General features: G+C 41.0%; 1 protein-coding gene across 5 annotated transcripts; it reads right to left on the bottom strand.

Annotated features, from left to right (window-relative positions):
* Positions 1-134: 134 nt before the first annotated feature.
* Positions 135-14,755, bottom strand: hnrpkl (heterogeneous nuclear ribonucleoprotein K, like). Of its 5 annotated transcripts, none has more exons than XM_085464015.1 (16): positions 14,587-14,750; positions 13,261-13,372; positions 12,475-12,572; positions 12,336-12,392; positions 11,164-11,207; positions 9,807-9,879; positions 7,785-7,898; positions 7,124-7,252; positions 6,700-7,004; positions 6,043-6,096; positions 5,827-5,863; positions 3,841-3,856; positions 2,517-2,549; positions 2,316-2,383; positions 2,059-2,228; positions 135-1,379 (listed from the first exon to the last, which is right to left on the bottom strand). In XM_085464015.1, exons 2-16 carry the CDS (start codon positions 13,319-13,321, stop codon positions 1,349-1,351), a joined length of 1,290 nt encoding a protein of 429 aa, XP_085320141.1. In that variant the 5' UTR covers positions 13,322-13,372; positions 14,587-14,750; the 3' UTR covers positions 135-1,348. The 5 variants fall into 5 exon arrangements, with proteins under 5 accessions (XP_085320141.1, XP_085320142.1, XP_085320143.1 ...); XM_085464016.1 differs by having other exon boundaries at positions 13,261-13,369; XM_085464017.1 differs by lacking the exon at positions 14,587-14,750 and adding an exon at positions 14,302-14,580.
* Between the last annotated feature and the right edge of the window lie 1,260 nt (positions 14,756-16,015).

Here is a 16,015-nt window from a genome sequence, read left to right as displayed (position 1 = left end):
CTTAAGGTTGGAAGATTTCAGCGAGTCCATCCCTGTGAGTGGTAGAAAAGAAATAATGGAAAGACAACTAAAGATTACCAAATCTGTCTTTTTTTGTTGTTCTTCTTGTTTTTTGGCCCCAAAGTATTAAGTAATCTGGGCCGTTCTAAACACTCATAAAATTACTGTTTTTTTATGTAAATATATACACACTTTATACAGCTTTTTGCCTTTCAAAGAAAGACGATTACACACACAAAAAAAAAAAAAAAAAAATCTTAAAACTTTCTTTATGCATACCGCACTGGCACAAGTATCCCGACTTAAAAAAAAGAAAAAAGAAAAGATATTTTGGGAAATAGGTTTATTTATTTCCTGCCTGATAAAATATGAAGCTAGCACCATCACGGATTAGAAAGTACACCCACAGTACAAACACTTCAAAAGTTCACAATTTTCACAAATCTTCTGTTTGAGCCATAAAAAAAACTGTTTATGAGAATTATAAACTGAAAGGTTTCTAAAATAGGCACCAATGGGTTACAAGCAGATATTATTTGTGCTGAGAGGAAGGCCAAAAGTACATTTTAGCTTCTTTCTGTACAACATAAACAACAACAAGATACAGCATGTTCATCTGTGGACTGATGGGTGGAATTTCTGCTGCATGCATTCACTTTTGTGCTAGAGTAAGCCAACAGGCTGTGGTGCTAGCTTCATACTGACCCTCCAGACATGAGGCTGGCATCTCAATTCTTCTCTGCTTTCTACTTTAGCGTAATAGACATAAATAAATTCATTTCCCAAACAATCTCACTGAACCCCATCATTCAAAAAAGAAAAAGAAAGAAAGCACTTCATTACTTCATTTAACAGTGAGAAAAAAGGTGTTGGAGGTCGTGTAAAAACTGAAGTTTATTCAAAAGGCTTTGAACCATTCCAACACCATGCATCTTCATTTGGAAAGTGTGCTTAAAACTTTAAGGGAAAGAAAAAAAATAAATCAAACAAACATAATGATTCAAACAAAACTATTACATTCTGCATGCTGTACTGAAATAAAAGAAACAAGGGCCAGAGGTTGGCTCTCACAACACCGAAAGTCATCACACAGATGGGTTTACTCCAGTGACGGCACAAGAATCTCTTAAAAGTAATCACACCAGCACAGAAAAACTTGTTGACTGCTGTTTGACAGCTTAAGATTTGTCAAAATAAAAACTGCAACACAGCTAGGCGGTGTAGTGTGTGTGTGTGTGTTTGTGTGGAAGGGGCATGTCTACCCAAAGCAGAGGAATGTAGGCTCTGAATAGCAGGAACAAACAGTATGGCAGCATGGCTTCACTCTTCTGCTTCTTCTCTTTTCTTCCTAGAAGAACCGACCTGAGTACTGCCTCACGCTGAAATAAAAGACAGATAAAAGGTAAGGACGAAACATCAGAAATATTTATGTTAACAGAAACATGGCACGGGTTAAGAAGTTGTAAATCCAGATGTGGAAAAATTGTTAAGCATTTTTCACATGAAGCACATTTGTAAGTTAAAAAAAAAGTAACGCAAGGTCAAAGCTGGAAATAAATTCTGTCTGCAAGAAGCGACCCGACCAACTGGTGAGACCAGCTTAGCCATTTAGTGGTGAGAGGGAGCACAGTGAAATGAAAAGCTCCACAAGATGAAACACTGTTTTCATCATTCATTAATCAGCTAGACGATCTTAACGCAGACTGTAAAAAGTTACAAAATAGTATAAAATAGTCCAGATCCAAGGTCGTCTTTAAAGCTTCCCCCACCCAAAGCCAGTTTCCATCAAACTTACACTGCAGAATTATTTCATCATCAATTACCCAAAAGAATTGCACAATTTCCGTTAATAAACTGCTTAATCTAGTGATCTTATTAGCTTTCATTTCAGATTTTCCTGGAGAAACTGTGAGTCAAAGTTGACCGATTAAAAGTAAAAAAAATAAATATATACAATTATTTCCATTTGGGTGAGCATGAGCACACAGGTCAGCACAGAAAGGCCTCACTGCTGTGTGGTGTTGATACTGTCCTGGGGAAAATCAGAGGAGTGCGTGCCTGTTCTGCAGCAAGTACTGGGCATTCTGGATCTGGTCCTGTGTCCCTGTGATGGTGATGATGCGGTCCTCAGAGCCCTCTAGTGGTTCATCAATCTTGATGGATGCCCCAGACTCATGGCGGATCTGCTTGATCCTCTGACCGCCTTTACCAATGATGGAGCCTGCCAGCTGCACAACAACCGTAAAGGAGAGTTAAAAAAAAACATACATGAAGGAGTGGCATCTCTTTTCTTGTCATTGCTCACTTTAGCTTACATCTTTTGGGATGGTGACTTGTGTTGTGATGACTGGACCTCCGATATCACTGTACGAGCCTCTGCCGCCTAGGAGGAGTTAAAACCACATAAGGTGGAAGAGGGGAAAAGCCATCTTTAACTAAAGCATGCCAGAAGATGCAACAATCCCTATAGGTTAGGAAACAAAACGCTGGGATAGTAACGATCGATCCCAACTCACCAGACTGAAAGTGATCCCAGGAAGAACTGTTGTCTTTGAAAACATCAAAAAGAAAACAAAGAAAGGAAAAAAATGAAAATGCACCCCAGAACAAAGAAAAGAGAAAAGTGATAGTAAAGAATGTAGCCAGAATGTTCCAGACTTGAGCTGCAGTTCAATTATTGAATCAACGGATTCATTTATCAGTAAAAATAAATGATTTAAATGGTAGACATTGCATGCTTTCATCTTTTCCTTACACAGTAGTATATTCAATAAATAATGAACTTAACTGTTAAACACATTAAGTCAAAGCTGAACTGATAATGGCAGTGTGTTAGAAAACCTGTGAGCTAGTCTATACTCACTGATCAGGCATAACATCATGACCACTGGGGTGACAGAGATAACACTGATCATCTTTTCATCATGACACCTGTTAGTGGATGGGATCTCATAGGGAGCAAGTGACGATTTTATCCTCAAAGTTGATGAGAAGAAAGTCATGGACAAGTGCAAGGATTTGAGCAAGTTTTACAAGTGCCAAACTGTGAATGCAAGACAACTGGGTCAGCGTGTCTCCAAAACTGCAGCTCTTGAGGGGTCTTCCCAGTCTGTAGTGGTCAGTATCTGCGAAAAGTGGTCCAAGGAAGGAACAGCAGTGAACCAGTGACAGGGTCATGGGAGGCCAAGGCTCACTGACGCACGTGAGGAGCGAAGGCTGACACGTGTAGTGCGATTTAACAGACAAGCTACTGTAGCTCAAATTGACCACAAGGTCAATGCTGGTTCTGATAGAAAGGTGTCAGAATACACAGTGCATTGCAGTTTGTTGCTTAAGGGGCTGCATAGCCACAGACCAGTCAGGGTGAACGGAGCAATAGAAAAAGGTGACCTGGTCTAACCAATGTTACTTTGACACGTGCCACCTACCTCAGCATTGTTTCCTCCAAATGACCCACTTCTCAATCCATGTGAGCATCTGTGGGATGTGTTGGACAAACAGGCCTGATCCATGGAGGCCCCACCCCACAACTTACAGGACCTACAGGATCTTTTGCTGACAATTGGTGCCAGATACCACAGCACATGGGTTTAGTTGAGTCCATGCCTTGACGGGTCAGAGATGTTTTGACAGCAAAGGGTGGACCGACACAATACTAGGCGGGTGGTCATAATGTTATGCCTGATCGGTGGAGTTGCCCCATGCCTTGCAGCATTGTGGTGTTCCTATAAAACCTCTCAAAAATAAAAGATGAAATTATGAGAATAAAGTCCAAGAAGCCCTGATTTTCCTTTGCTGAACTTGAATTTTTCCAGGAGATTAATAAAGAAGAACACTCACCATATCCACCTCCACTCTGCATTTCAGGATCAATTGATGGGGGAAAAAATATATATAATATAAGTTTGAATGTCACAGTAAAGACGAAGCTCTCAGAACCTGGAGTAAACTAAATGCTCACTATCCATTCTACATTAAACTACAAACAACTCGTGTACACTCATGCAGACTAAGAACAATCTGATGTTCACCAAGGTGAAGGGGAGTACTCATCCCACAGTATTAAGCGCATCCATTTCAAAGCTTTAAAAAAAATCACACTGAACTTTATAAGAACACCATGTTGTTGGCTAGAAATTTGATCCGAGGGTGAAATAACTCTGGGCCTCTTCATGTGATGATTTGCCTTTCTGAAATTATTCATTTGAATAAAGTTGACCAACAGAAAGGCACATGTTGAAGACCTTTAAAGTACTCGTTAGTAAAGTACTCAGCTTTACCTTCCTAGATCACCACAGAGACTTTCAGTCGTTCATATATTTGAAGCACATAAAAGCATCATCAGTTTGAGTTCACAATACTGCCAAGAACAGCTGCAGCTTTTGTGGGGAAGTTCAAGAAAAACCCAATTTTGACTACGCTGCCTCTTACACAGGCGGCTTTTCAGCTGCTCAGCTCACACATGTCTGATAGAACAGATATGCTTCTATTTTAATCAGCCTGTACGAGTCCTCGTAGACTCCATACGTGCCCCAAAACACATTTACACTTTCCAGGATTCTGTTCTGCTGGTTTGTGCAGTGACTCGGCTGGAAGTTGTCAGTGACTTGTGCTGCTAAACACAAACGATGCATTGCTGATCACGCTACAACTTCCCTGTAGACAATTTAGGCCTTTTCTGTATTTATTTCTTTATTTTAAATAAACCACTTAAATGGCTCAGAAACAAGGACACCAATTCAATTTAAGGTGGGAACACATGTGAATATATAGTCGGGGCAATAATTATTTCATCCTCCATTTACTACTTCAAAAGAAATGAGCATTACCGTTAACATTCAAAATTAGGTGTACCCATCCTTTTAAAGGAAGATATAAATATAGTTCATATACGGTGATGCACTGTGAGGGATAACCAGCTGCCTCTCCAGTAAGTTCCAGTAAAGCCTATTTTACAGTAATATGGCTGTCAAGTACACAAACTATCTGCTTGCATACAGGCCTAAAAAAAAAAAAAAAAAAAAAAAGGCCTTTTGAACATCTGAACACTTCAATGTCAACTGGAAGCTGTCACTGTAGTTTTGATTACTTTTTCCAGCATTTGTCTGTAGCTCTTTTACTGTAAACCTCTTTCTTTGTATTAAAGTGCACCTTAAAAGCTTAGCCATGGGTAAGATCTGTCAAGTAGCAAATTGGCTGCAAGTCCCACATCTATTACACCGATTGCATTTAATTTATATGTGACGATGTTTACTTGTTAACTCAGATGAGTAGAGCGGTGACAAGCGTTAATGCTAAAAATAATCAGTTGATGCTTTCACTCCTGAAATTCTTGTTTCACAAAGAAAAAGAAATAATATTATACTTTACATGATAAACGTCAGTTTTTGCTCTTTTCTTAGACACTTTAAAATCACTTTAAAGGATTAACTGACATCTCTTGATGCCTATGTGATGAAATTAATGCTTCTGTATTACTATTAAAACATTTTTTTGCAGCTTTAAACCTACAGGGAAACAGTTTAGGACTCGCTTTGGCCTGCTCATTTGCTAGCCTGGTGGATCTCCGGACTACGTACTCAGCTGCTCTGTGGTAACCACGGAGACAACAGTTGCCTGGCAACAACAGGCCTACATCAGTGTGCATACATAGTGGGGGGAGAAAAAAAAAGCAGCTTGGTGTTGAAGCCACTGCGCTTGTACGAAAGTGAGAAAAAGAAATTCCAATCATATGATCTAAAGCAGGATTCACAAACACAAACTACACAGAAGCAGGAAGCGACACATACGGATTAGCATTACAGAAGCACTAGTAAACACACTCACCATGCTGTCATAACGGTCTCCTCTGCCTCTTCTGTCACTACAGACAAAAAGGTAAATGTTAACACAGTTCCTCCAACATAGGGGACACGTGTGACAGGGCAAGCAGACTCCACTGATGACCTCTGATCAGGTCTGAACTATGGCTTCACCTCCTGACGAACTTTCAGTGTCTTCTGCTTTTAAGACAAATTATTTTGTATTGACAATCCTACTCACCTTGGTCTGTCATCCATGCTACCATGATAGCTGCCATGTGAAAACCTGTCACCTCTGTGGATAATAACAGACAAGGAAAAAGAAGTTGGTGAAACACTATATATGCCTATACACAAACATACACATAATACGTATAAATTAACAGGAATCTAATAGTGCTTTTTAGATCCAAACTTTATTGGAGAAATAAGATCGTTTTACAAAGAGTAGGAAAAAAATGCCTATAGCTAATTTTCACCTTCATTTTAATAACACTTAGGGTGGGTGAATGCTGACTAGGCTCATCACCTCTGCTGATTTGAATTTGGACTGAACTTTGGCTGCATTTGTGGTGTTGGAGCCATTTGCAGCACTGACATAATATGGGCTGGTGTGCAAGAAGTGAGTGCTCCCGTTTTTATAGTATTTAAGTTTTATGTATGTGCACCCAGATGGATGGATGCAACCTATCAACAATAGCCCTAGTTGCCAATTTAGCACTCCTCCCTCTAGTCCAAATACATTCACGTTTGGCTTGGTTATGCTAACCATATGGCAACGGCCGACCAGGGGCTTTAAAATGGGAGTTAAAACACCAATGGGTAATGGGCATTATCTATGGCCATCTTTTATATAGCAAGTACAAAAACAGTTCAGATGTGAAAGCACTGCCCTTACCCTCCTCTTGGTGGTGGTGGCGGGGGCAGAGGCAGATTACGAGCACGACTTCCCCCTCGTCCTCTGCTCAGTGGTGGCGGAGGCCCTCGTCTGGGACTCATGTCATCATAATCCCTTCTGGAGGGAGGCATGGGCCTGCTGCCACGAACGGGAGGCATGCGCTCAAAACCGCCACGAACACGAATGGGGAAGCCACCGATGGGTCGTCTGCCCCTCTCTTCAAATAACATAGTAAAGCCACCGTAGTCGTACGTCTCATCATAGAAGTTAGGGTCATAAGGCTGGGCGCGACCTTTGATCGGTGCCTGCAAGGGGAAGGAAAAGAAAATTAAATAGATAATTTATTATTCTTACTGTGAGACATGAACCGCATAATTATAAAGCATGTTAACCCCTTTAACAGATCTCAATGATGTAATCGCACCTCTGACACCAGCTCCAATATAACTTTTATACATTCAACGACGCGCTCTGGCTTTCCTCCAACTAAGACGACTCTGTCTGTCGAGTGTGGACAGCACTCCTGGAACAACTTGATGGTGGTCTGGGTGTTCTGATGCACAAGAACAAAAAGTGTTAGTCTTCTTTCCAGTCTATCAATTTCATCTGTGACCAATTTGCCATTAAAGCTGGTCTAAAGACCAGTTTTGCTAGTGTCATAAATACACATATGAGCTGCGTAGCTAACAATGGCTCGGATAATTGCCCATCTCAATCAAAACGTGTACACTGACAGCTGTCCGGACATATGGAAGATGATGATCTCGATGGGCAGATCAGGTGAATTTAATTGAGGTATAATTAGTTTTTTTTAATTATTCTTACGAGCCAAATTTTGATCACATATACCACATTATCTGATTACAGCTGTAAATAAGTTATATCTGTAATACTCAAAGTATAAACAAGTTATAAAACGTTTGGGAAATACAGATACAACAATAAGGTGGCACAAATAAGTCCTAATAAATCCTAATATATTTCAGATACAATATGCATTAACAATTACAACCTTAATAATTATTCTACAGTCCAGCTTTTGGGGCAGAGCATCGTGAGGATCCTGCTAATCTGGACTCTCTTACCTCTCTTAGCTCCTTTATCTTGGCACCTTTCACTCCGATGATGCCCCCTGCCAAGCTCTGATGGATCAGCAGCCGAAGCTCACAGTCAAAATCAATCCCGCTGTAATGTTGGTACTAAAGAAACACGGCACAAGATCAACAATGTCAGCAGGGTCAGAATATCTGCCTATAGTTTATTACTAAAGTCTTTGGGCAGTAACTTATATGCTGCCAATGTGGCAAAAAACTGCTAAACCTGCTTATAACCGCTAAACATGCAGTGGACTCCAAGCCTTAAATGACCCATGCACACATCTGCATGGGTCACAATCTGGCATTTGGCAAGTCATTTCAAGATTAGAAAATGTGATGCTAAATTTCTATTTCATTGTGGAGCATTATTGAACAAAGCAATGATTAATATGTTTAATGCATTTCAAAATTCACATCAGTGCAGTGTACATTCATATATTTGGACAGTAACTTAATTTTCATCATTTTTGTCCCTCTATGCTACCACATCAGTCTGAAATGGCACATACAGTTGCAGTGGAGCCTTTCAGCTTTTTTTAAAGCCTCCAACAAAAATAACTTAAGGAGTCAAAGAAAATTATTTTAAGGGGTTTATTATCTGTTAAGCAATAGCAACCACTTCTATGCATGGAATTTTATAATCCCAAATAAAATGAGGTTTTTTATTGTCAAAAATTATTTGAAAGCAACGACTGGCTAGAACGATGCCTCCTTTGTGATGTTTTGTCTTTGCAGCATCACAGTCGGTGAAATCAGGTGAGCGATTTAGACACTGCAGCAGATTCTTCCTCCTGATCTTCAAACTGTTCAGAGTGCTCATACATTAAGTTTTGGGTCATTGTCCACTTGTACTGCAACGTACTGGCTTGACAACTTTGTTGCATTTCGCTGAATCTTAGTATTGCTCTGTAGACTTTCAGAGAAATATAGTATTGTTCTGAAACTGAATATGCCTTTCATCAGTTTTGGTACATTCATTAGAATGTACACAAACAATCGGTCTACTCCTAATCTTCCCGTTTTTCTGATGTATTTGGTTTGTTTGGGCAAAGCAAACCCATGGCCTGTATTTATATTAACTTCTCCTTTGACCGTCTGCTTTAGGCTCACAAAGTTTTCAAATGCGATCACCTCCAGTCTTTTTAACCTGCTTAATTTATAAAGAAATATAAGCGTGCACTTCAACTGCATCGTGATTGTTTCATTTCAAACCGATTTCAAATCTGTTACTTAAGCATAAACAGTCATTTGAATCAATCCAATGTGGTTTTGTAAATTCTCTCCCCATCAGTATTAACAAGTATGATAATAACTGTTACAAACCGCTTTTAGAAAAGATATTTAGAGAAGATTTAAAGCAGCTCACATGCTCACAGCTCACATAAAGACTTTAAGACAGGGCAAGAGGAACTCTCAATAAATCACGATAGCATTTACCAAAGACAAAAAACTACAGTGACACATACTAAGATCATTAATAAGCATAATTCAACAAAAAAGAAACTAGAACCATTATATCTGTGAGTAGTCTAGCGATAAGCTAATTAAGCATGGTCAAATGACTGGAATGACAACCAGGAAGTGGTTATGACAAAGACCCAGTGAGTCTCAGTAAAGCTAATGAAAATTTTGTTGTGTAAGCACATAACTACTGCTATTGCACAGCATCACTGGTGGGACATATGGCTGCGTGTAGGGCTGCAAAAATTCAGAATATATCAGGAACTACCTGCTGTGGCGACCCCTTGTGAATATGGAAGCAGATAAAAGTAGCTTACTATTATTATTATTAGCATTTTATCAATGCATGCTGGGTGCAGCTGGATACAATGTACCAGCTCTGTGTTATATTAACTTAAAGCATGAAAGGTCAGGAATAAAAGAAATAAGATCTTCCAGTCAGATTCAGTTGTGATTTTTCTTTTTTGCAACATATAAACATATCTCATAAACAGATACCATCAACCTTTCTGCTCTTTGTTTATATGCACAATTATTATGACAGCTTACCTCTTCAAGAGTCGGTATGATTTTCAACAGAATCTCTCCAATAGTGTCGATACTGGCATTCACACTCAGGATCCTGTCAGGAACCATTTTAGCCAAAAGGAAGCAAGGCGTTACAAGAAGAACAAGAGAGAAGGACAGAAAGCAAAACCTGATAAAAAATAAATAAACAAATAAAGAAGAAGCAGTCCAGCAAACATTTATGAACACACTTACGAAAGGTTTAAAAACTAAAAAAAGGAAAAAATAAGACTGCTAAATGCTACACAAAAAAATAAGAATTCTTCATAACTTTTCCCCAACACTACACTGACTAAATAAGCAGCTGACATGCACTGATTATAATATTATTTTTAAAGACAAGCTTGGGGAGGATGGGCGGTTTCAGAGCGGCTCAAATTAATGTGATTGCGGCCACACAGAGTTGGGAAAGAGGGGTTTAAAAAGAGAGAGAGAGATCTTCTATAACCATCCCACCACCAAGTTGGGGAAAAGGAAGGTAATAACTTAACACATTATCTTGTATTGACAACTGCGCCACCAGCACACCTTCTCTTTGTGACCAGGAGTTGGGAAAGAGGGTGGGGAACAGGTGGGGAGGAGAGGGGCTTGGGGCTGAGGTGAGGAGAGGACGAGGTGGGTAGTAGAGAACAGCAACAGAGCAGAGGGGTTTAGACTGGGAAAAGAAATGTGAGTGGTTGCCAACTACTCTGTGGCACAGAACAGGAACGGGGGTGGGAGGGTTATGAAAGGTTTGGGCAGGCAGCGCTGATCTGATGTGGCCTGAGAGGAATTTAACACAAGGGGATGCAGCACCATGAAATAAAAAGAAACAACAATAATGAGTGACAGACACGAAGACGGAGCCTCCGGACAAGAGCCAGTGCGCTCTCTCATGGACAGTGATGCTGAGAGTGGGGGTGGGAAGCGAGAGGGCCAGGTGAGCCACAGAGGAGGAGGACAGAGTGAGATAAAGATGTCTGCTTTCCACAAGATTTATGGTAAAATTAAACATCACAGAAAGGAAATTTAAAAAAAAATACATATAAATAAACAGCATCTGACCGCTGCGTTGCTAATTATGTAAAACACCAACTACTTGGTAGTGGGCTGTCAGTGATTCTCTGCATGGACAATAAACTGTAATAACAAAAGGTCCAACTCAATGGAGAGGCTGAAAATGGACAGGAAAAAAAGGAGAAAAAAAGGAACAAACACGTCTCTTACAAGTGGAGGGGGGGGGGGGGGGGTATACTGTCATGTATATCAAAATGTTAAAAGTCAAACAGAAGGCAGATTATCAAAGACATGTGATTCACTGTTCTAATCAGGCAGTGAGGCAATAACTGGTGGGACATACCGCTCTGGGCCACTGCTGTCTGGGACTGATACACTGGCATTGTACTGCATGGGCCGAGGAGGTGGTGGTGGTGGTGGTTGTGGTGGTGGTTGTGGTGGAGGAGGTTGGCATTGGGCAGGGGCATTCAATCACAAGATGTCAAGTTAGGTGCCCGATTAAGGAGGGGCACAGTTTATGGGCAGGGCCAACCGGGAGTGTCAGGTGGGCGGGCGGGCGTTCGGGGGCGGGCGGAGGTTGGGCCAACGTCAAGGTGGGCAACGCAGGAGGGGCATGTCGATCCAGTACATGGGCAACGGAGGAAGGTGGCCAAAAGTAAAGACAAAAAAATAAAAAAAAAGGAGAAGGGAAGAGGGGGAGAAGGAATACATTTTTAATTGAATACACGCTACACGTTGTCCCAAAAGTGAAACTGTGGTGAGTGAAGAAGAACAGGAAGTGTGACCTGGACAAAGATATGTTTAATAAGCAGTTTGGAGCACTAGACAGATTTATGTCCCTGAAAAGGCTTTCCAGTCAAGGCTTTCAGGCACCTGTTGTCACTTCAAGGTCAAACATAGCTTCAACAGTTTGGGGAAATGTAATTAGGTTGAAACTCACAAACACAGGACTGGGGGGGGGAAAAAAAAAAAAAAAAAAAAAGGGGGGGGGGGGGGGGGTATCCAAAAAAACCTAACAAAAAAAAATCCCAAAACACAGCTGTCTAACAGGACCTTCCTGGTCTGTCCACACGAGCCAAGTTGGTTTCATCATAGTAACAGTGCATGTCAATTCTAGATACAATAGTAAAAGCATGCCGCCAAAAAATCCAATTCTGCAGGAATGCAGAAATCATTTGGTAATTTGTTTTGACACTTTGGGTTTTCTTTAAATAAATTATTTCTCCTCTTGTGTCAAGAAAACCTTCAATTCTTCATCATCTTCATGTTTAAAGAGCACAAATGTAATCATAGAACTTCGTTAGACTGAATCCCAGATATAAGGACAGCACAAGTGATGGGACACAATAGCTAAACATCGGCCCAAGGCGTTGGTGAGCAGGCCAGTGGCAGTCAACAAGGCAGATATAAATTTAAAAGAAAAGAGAGGTTCTGCAAAAGAGGGGGCAGGCATTAGCTGGCAAAACTGTCCCCTCAATTGCAGACATATTTGCAGATTTTTATCTGTGTACTCACATCTGTGCGCAGGGCTTTTATGTTCTTGCCACCCTTTCCAATAACAGCACCGGCATTCTGTGAAGAAAAAAAAAATTTTGATGAAAAGGTGAAGAAAACAGCAATGCAGTCCCAACAGCTGATGTGTGAGTCTTTTTACTTTGCTCTGAAGCAGCACTCGCAGCTCCACCATCTCATCTGTGTTGCGTGAACGTTTGAAGGCCTGCTCCTCATCCATGTCCTCAGCTGGGCGCTTACCTAAAGAGACAGGTGATTTGGTCAAACGGAGACGGGCAGTAACTCTGAACGCAGTACTCAAACAAGTAGTTCAGGGTAATTGTAATAATATATATATAAACATAAAAAACACACTTGTTGTTCTTCCAAGACATTGTTACCATAGTATTCTATAACACCAAACAACACAAACAATTTAGAACTGAGTTGCCTTACCGTTAGGGAAAATAAATTGGGGGAAAGAACCAAATTAACATTACTGGCTAAAGCCACTGAAAGCTTAGAAAAAGTGACAAAAACATAACTACACGTCAGGAGCTAGGTCTACGCCATGTTCCACCCAAAGAACAGGTTTCATTTAGCGGCCAACTGCATCCTGGAAGAAGTCCAACACCACCGTGTACCCTTCCTGGATTAAAACATGGGACAGACCTGCTCAGGGCCCACAGAACAGCAGTATGCTGTACAGGCGAATCCCTCAACCATCTGACATGTGCACATGCTATGAAGCATAAGCCAGTTTCTTTTCCCCTACCTCTCTCCTTTCCTTAAACAAACTAATTACCATTTGTATCTGCAGACTGTACTTCATGCCGGATGACATGACAGACAGGCTTAGCTTATTTTTAAAAGCAGGACCTCATTTACATCTTTACATTACTCTAATGAATTGCTTAACTCATCAACATAAACCTGTGTGGGACCTTACCATTAGTGTCAGTGTTGCTGAATGAGATGTCTTCGTCCTGCTGTTTGCCTTTCACCTCCATTGTCTTTCACCTGCAGCGGGAAAAACAAACAGGTTCCTCTCCCTGGATCTGCTAAACGGAGGGGATCAAATGATACAATCAGTCAAACGGCATACAGTACATGCAGGGACACACCTGATCAAATAATCTGAAGGAGTTGGCCAATATTATCAGCAGACATTGACCTATCACAGTCATTACTTAAAAAGTATCAGTCAGCCACTACAACTATAGCATGTATTTTTCGAAGTACGTGAATTAGCCAATTGCAGATATGACTGATTAACTGCCTGCAATATAAAGTGACCACTGAATGTTCCCACAGCCCAGTGTGCCTATAAACTGAGCTGTGGAATTATACCACCACAATCAAAAGATGAGATGAAGCAGAAAATCCTCACAAAACAGATGCTGCCACCAAAGAATTTGGGGAATTTATTCTTGATAGTTGTCTGCAACAACACGTGACTAAGCTACGTGCAGCACACGAAATTCATAAGCATGTATGTATTTGCTCAGGCACCATCCCGCAGTACTTCATCACAGAGATAATAATCTAGGATTGGACATGTGAAAGTGTGGTAGCTCCTGAGTGTTGCTGGCCTGCATGCACTGTACTGTACAAACGCAGCCCACCTAAATGCGCTGCCTACTGTTGCTAGCCAAGTACTGTACATGCTGTCTGGACCTCTGCAGGCCTTGCTAAACTTAAAAGGAGTGCCAGTCAACGCCCACATAGATCAGGAATTAACAGCACCCGTTTTAACCACCAAGAGCCGCCACAGACACCTAACGGTTAAAGAGGTGAGTCCAGAAAACACAAACACGTATGTGCGCTAATGTCATCCAGAGCACATTAGCCGTTTGAGAAAGGTCCAACAAATGGCTAATATCGAGTCTTTTTTCTCCCCTTGGTTTTCATCAAAAATGAAATTCAAAACAGCAACCCGAGGTGACTGGACATTAGAGAAACTGCTCCCGAAAGAAAATGTGTTTATCACCTGATGCCTGCGAATAAGTTAGCTATCTGTTAACGGTACTGACATTGCGCTCCCAAGCTAACAGCGCTGCAAAGCTAGCCAGTTGGTGTGTTTTACGAGGCGTGCCTATCAGCTCCACTGTCCACGTTGTGACTGTACAAAACCGCAAATAACAGCAGAGCTACGCGGCTATCCTGCTAATGTCAGCCGTCAAGTCTTGTTTGATCGCCGACAGCTTGCGAACAGATCGAATGACGCCACGTTACAAACCGAGCTATGAAATGTACAACAAACAGAAAAACAAACCTGGGGCTAAAAAACTACGTTCACTGCGGTCCTCAGCGTTCAGCGGTCGCCTCGCCTTGAAACGTTTTCAGCACGGAAACACACGCTGTGGATGAGCTCGATTCGTCGACCCTCTCCCGGTGGCTCCAAGTCAACACCGGCGGGCGGGGCTAAGGCACGTTAGATCCGCCGAAAGGAAACTTTGTACCCGTAATGGGACAATGTATCAGACACCCTCCTCTAAATATTTTGGGAATTTCTGGTCCTGAATTCAGACTGCCTGGCTAATTAAACTTGCTTCATATGAACGTCAATAAGAAATAAGATTGGAAAGGTGGAAATTTAGCGTGATTAAACATTTACATATTTATTTTAAACAGTGTGAGTAGCTTAACCATTCTTTAAAAAGATCGGACAAACAGCATAGGTCGTGTGGTTAATTCAAAAAAGAAAAAAAAGAAATTTGAAAACATCATGTTACTAACCACTCCTTAAAAACATTTGTTTCGCATTTCCTTTGCTCTGCTGTATCTACATTTATGCTGCTTGTTAAATTACACCCTGAATTTAGAAGATGTAATTACACGTCACAATGCTGGCAAAGAAACATAAGTGAGAGGGAGTATTATGGACTGTGAAAATATTTGTTAGCATTTTCTGGTGGAAGATGTAGGAAGCCACCTGAAAGAAATCACATTTGTTGTGTTTGAAATCAAACTATTGTGCGAGTGAGGCCTATATAAAGAGAGCAAGTGGATATTCCAGGATTTATATCAGCAGTGCCACAGCTGCATTAGTGCAACAGGCTTCGAACAGAGGCACTATTAGAGAGAGAGTGACACATGGCACTCAGAGGTTCCTGAATGGGAACATTTTTCAACGGCAAAGCTAGGAGTAAAAACTCCAAGAGCAAAAAGTTTTTGGTTTTGGATTGGAGTGTTTTTGGTATCATATCTAAGGGCGAACCTTTTAAGTGGTTTTGATTAGTGATTGTGTACATGACGTGAAATGAAAGATGGGTTGGAGATTGATTCTAATTATTGGTTCAAAGTGACTTGCTCTTATCGTGGACTTGGATGTTTCAGAACTGACACCATATGAACAAGGACTCGTTTGCGGACGAGCTTCTCTTTTTCCCGCTTGTTCATGCTCATATTCCAGAAGTTAAACTGCCTCGAAGAAGCGATACTTCCAGCTAAGAACACCAACAAGCAGAATTGGGGAAACTGATATACATTTTTATAGATTATTTATAGATATTCCCCATTTTCACAATAAAAGAAATGGCACATTCCACAATCTGTATTCTATTGCATTTTAAAGTGACCCCCCCCCCCCCACCCCCCCAGACAAGATCACGATCAGATATTATTAATCCAGAGCCACCAGCTGGCTTCCATGCATGTATTGCAAATCAGAAGCCCTGAATCATGCCCATATTTCCTCCATC

This window comes from Copadichromis virginalis, linkage group LG7 (genome assembly GCF_057382275.1).
Source record: "Copadichromis virginalis isolate Kocher_CV1m ecotype Utaka linkage group LG7, C_Virginalis_male_GT1.1, whole genome shotgun sequence".
Lineage (NCBI taxonomy): Eukaryota > Metazoa > Chordata > Actinopteri > Cichliformes > Cichlidae > Copadichromis > Copadichromis virginalis.
Note: the sequence above shows the minus strand (reverse complement) of the source record. Positions and strands in the feature narration are given on the sequence as shown.

Excerpts from the sequence above, each read along its gene's own strand:
- hnrpkl (XM_085464015.1), bottom strand. The coding sequence starts at position 13,321 with ATGGAGGTGAAAGGCAAACAGCAGGACGAAGACATCTCATTCAGCAAC. Across the intron at positions 12,573-13,260 it reads CAGCAACACTGACACTAATG|GTAAGCGCCCAGCTGAGGAC; the intron begins GTAAGGTCCCAC and ends CTGTCTCTTTAG. Across the intron at positions 7,899-9,806 it reads TCATACCGACTCTTGAAGAG|TACCAACATTACAGCGGGAT; the intron begins GTAAGCTGTCAT and ends GTGTTTCTTTAG.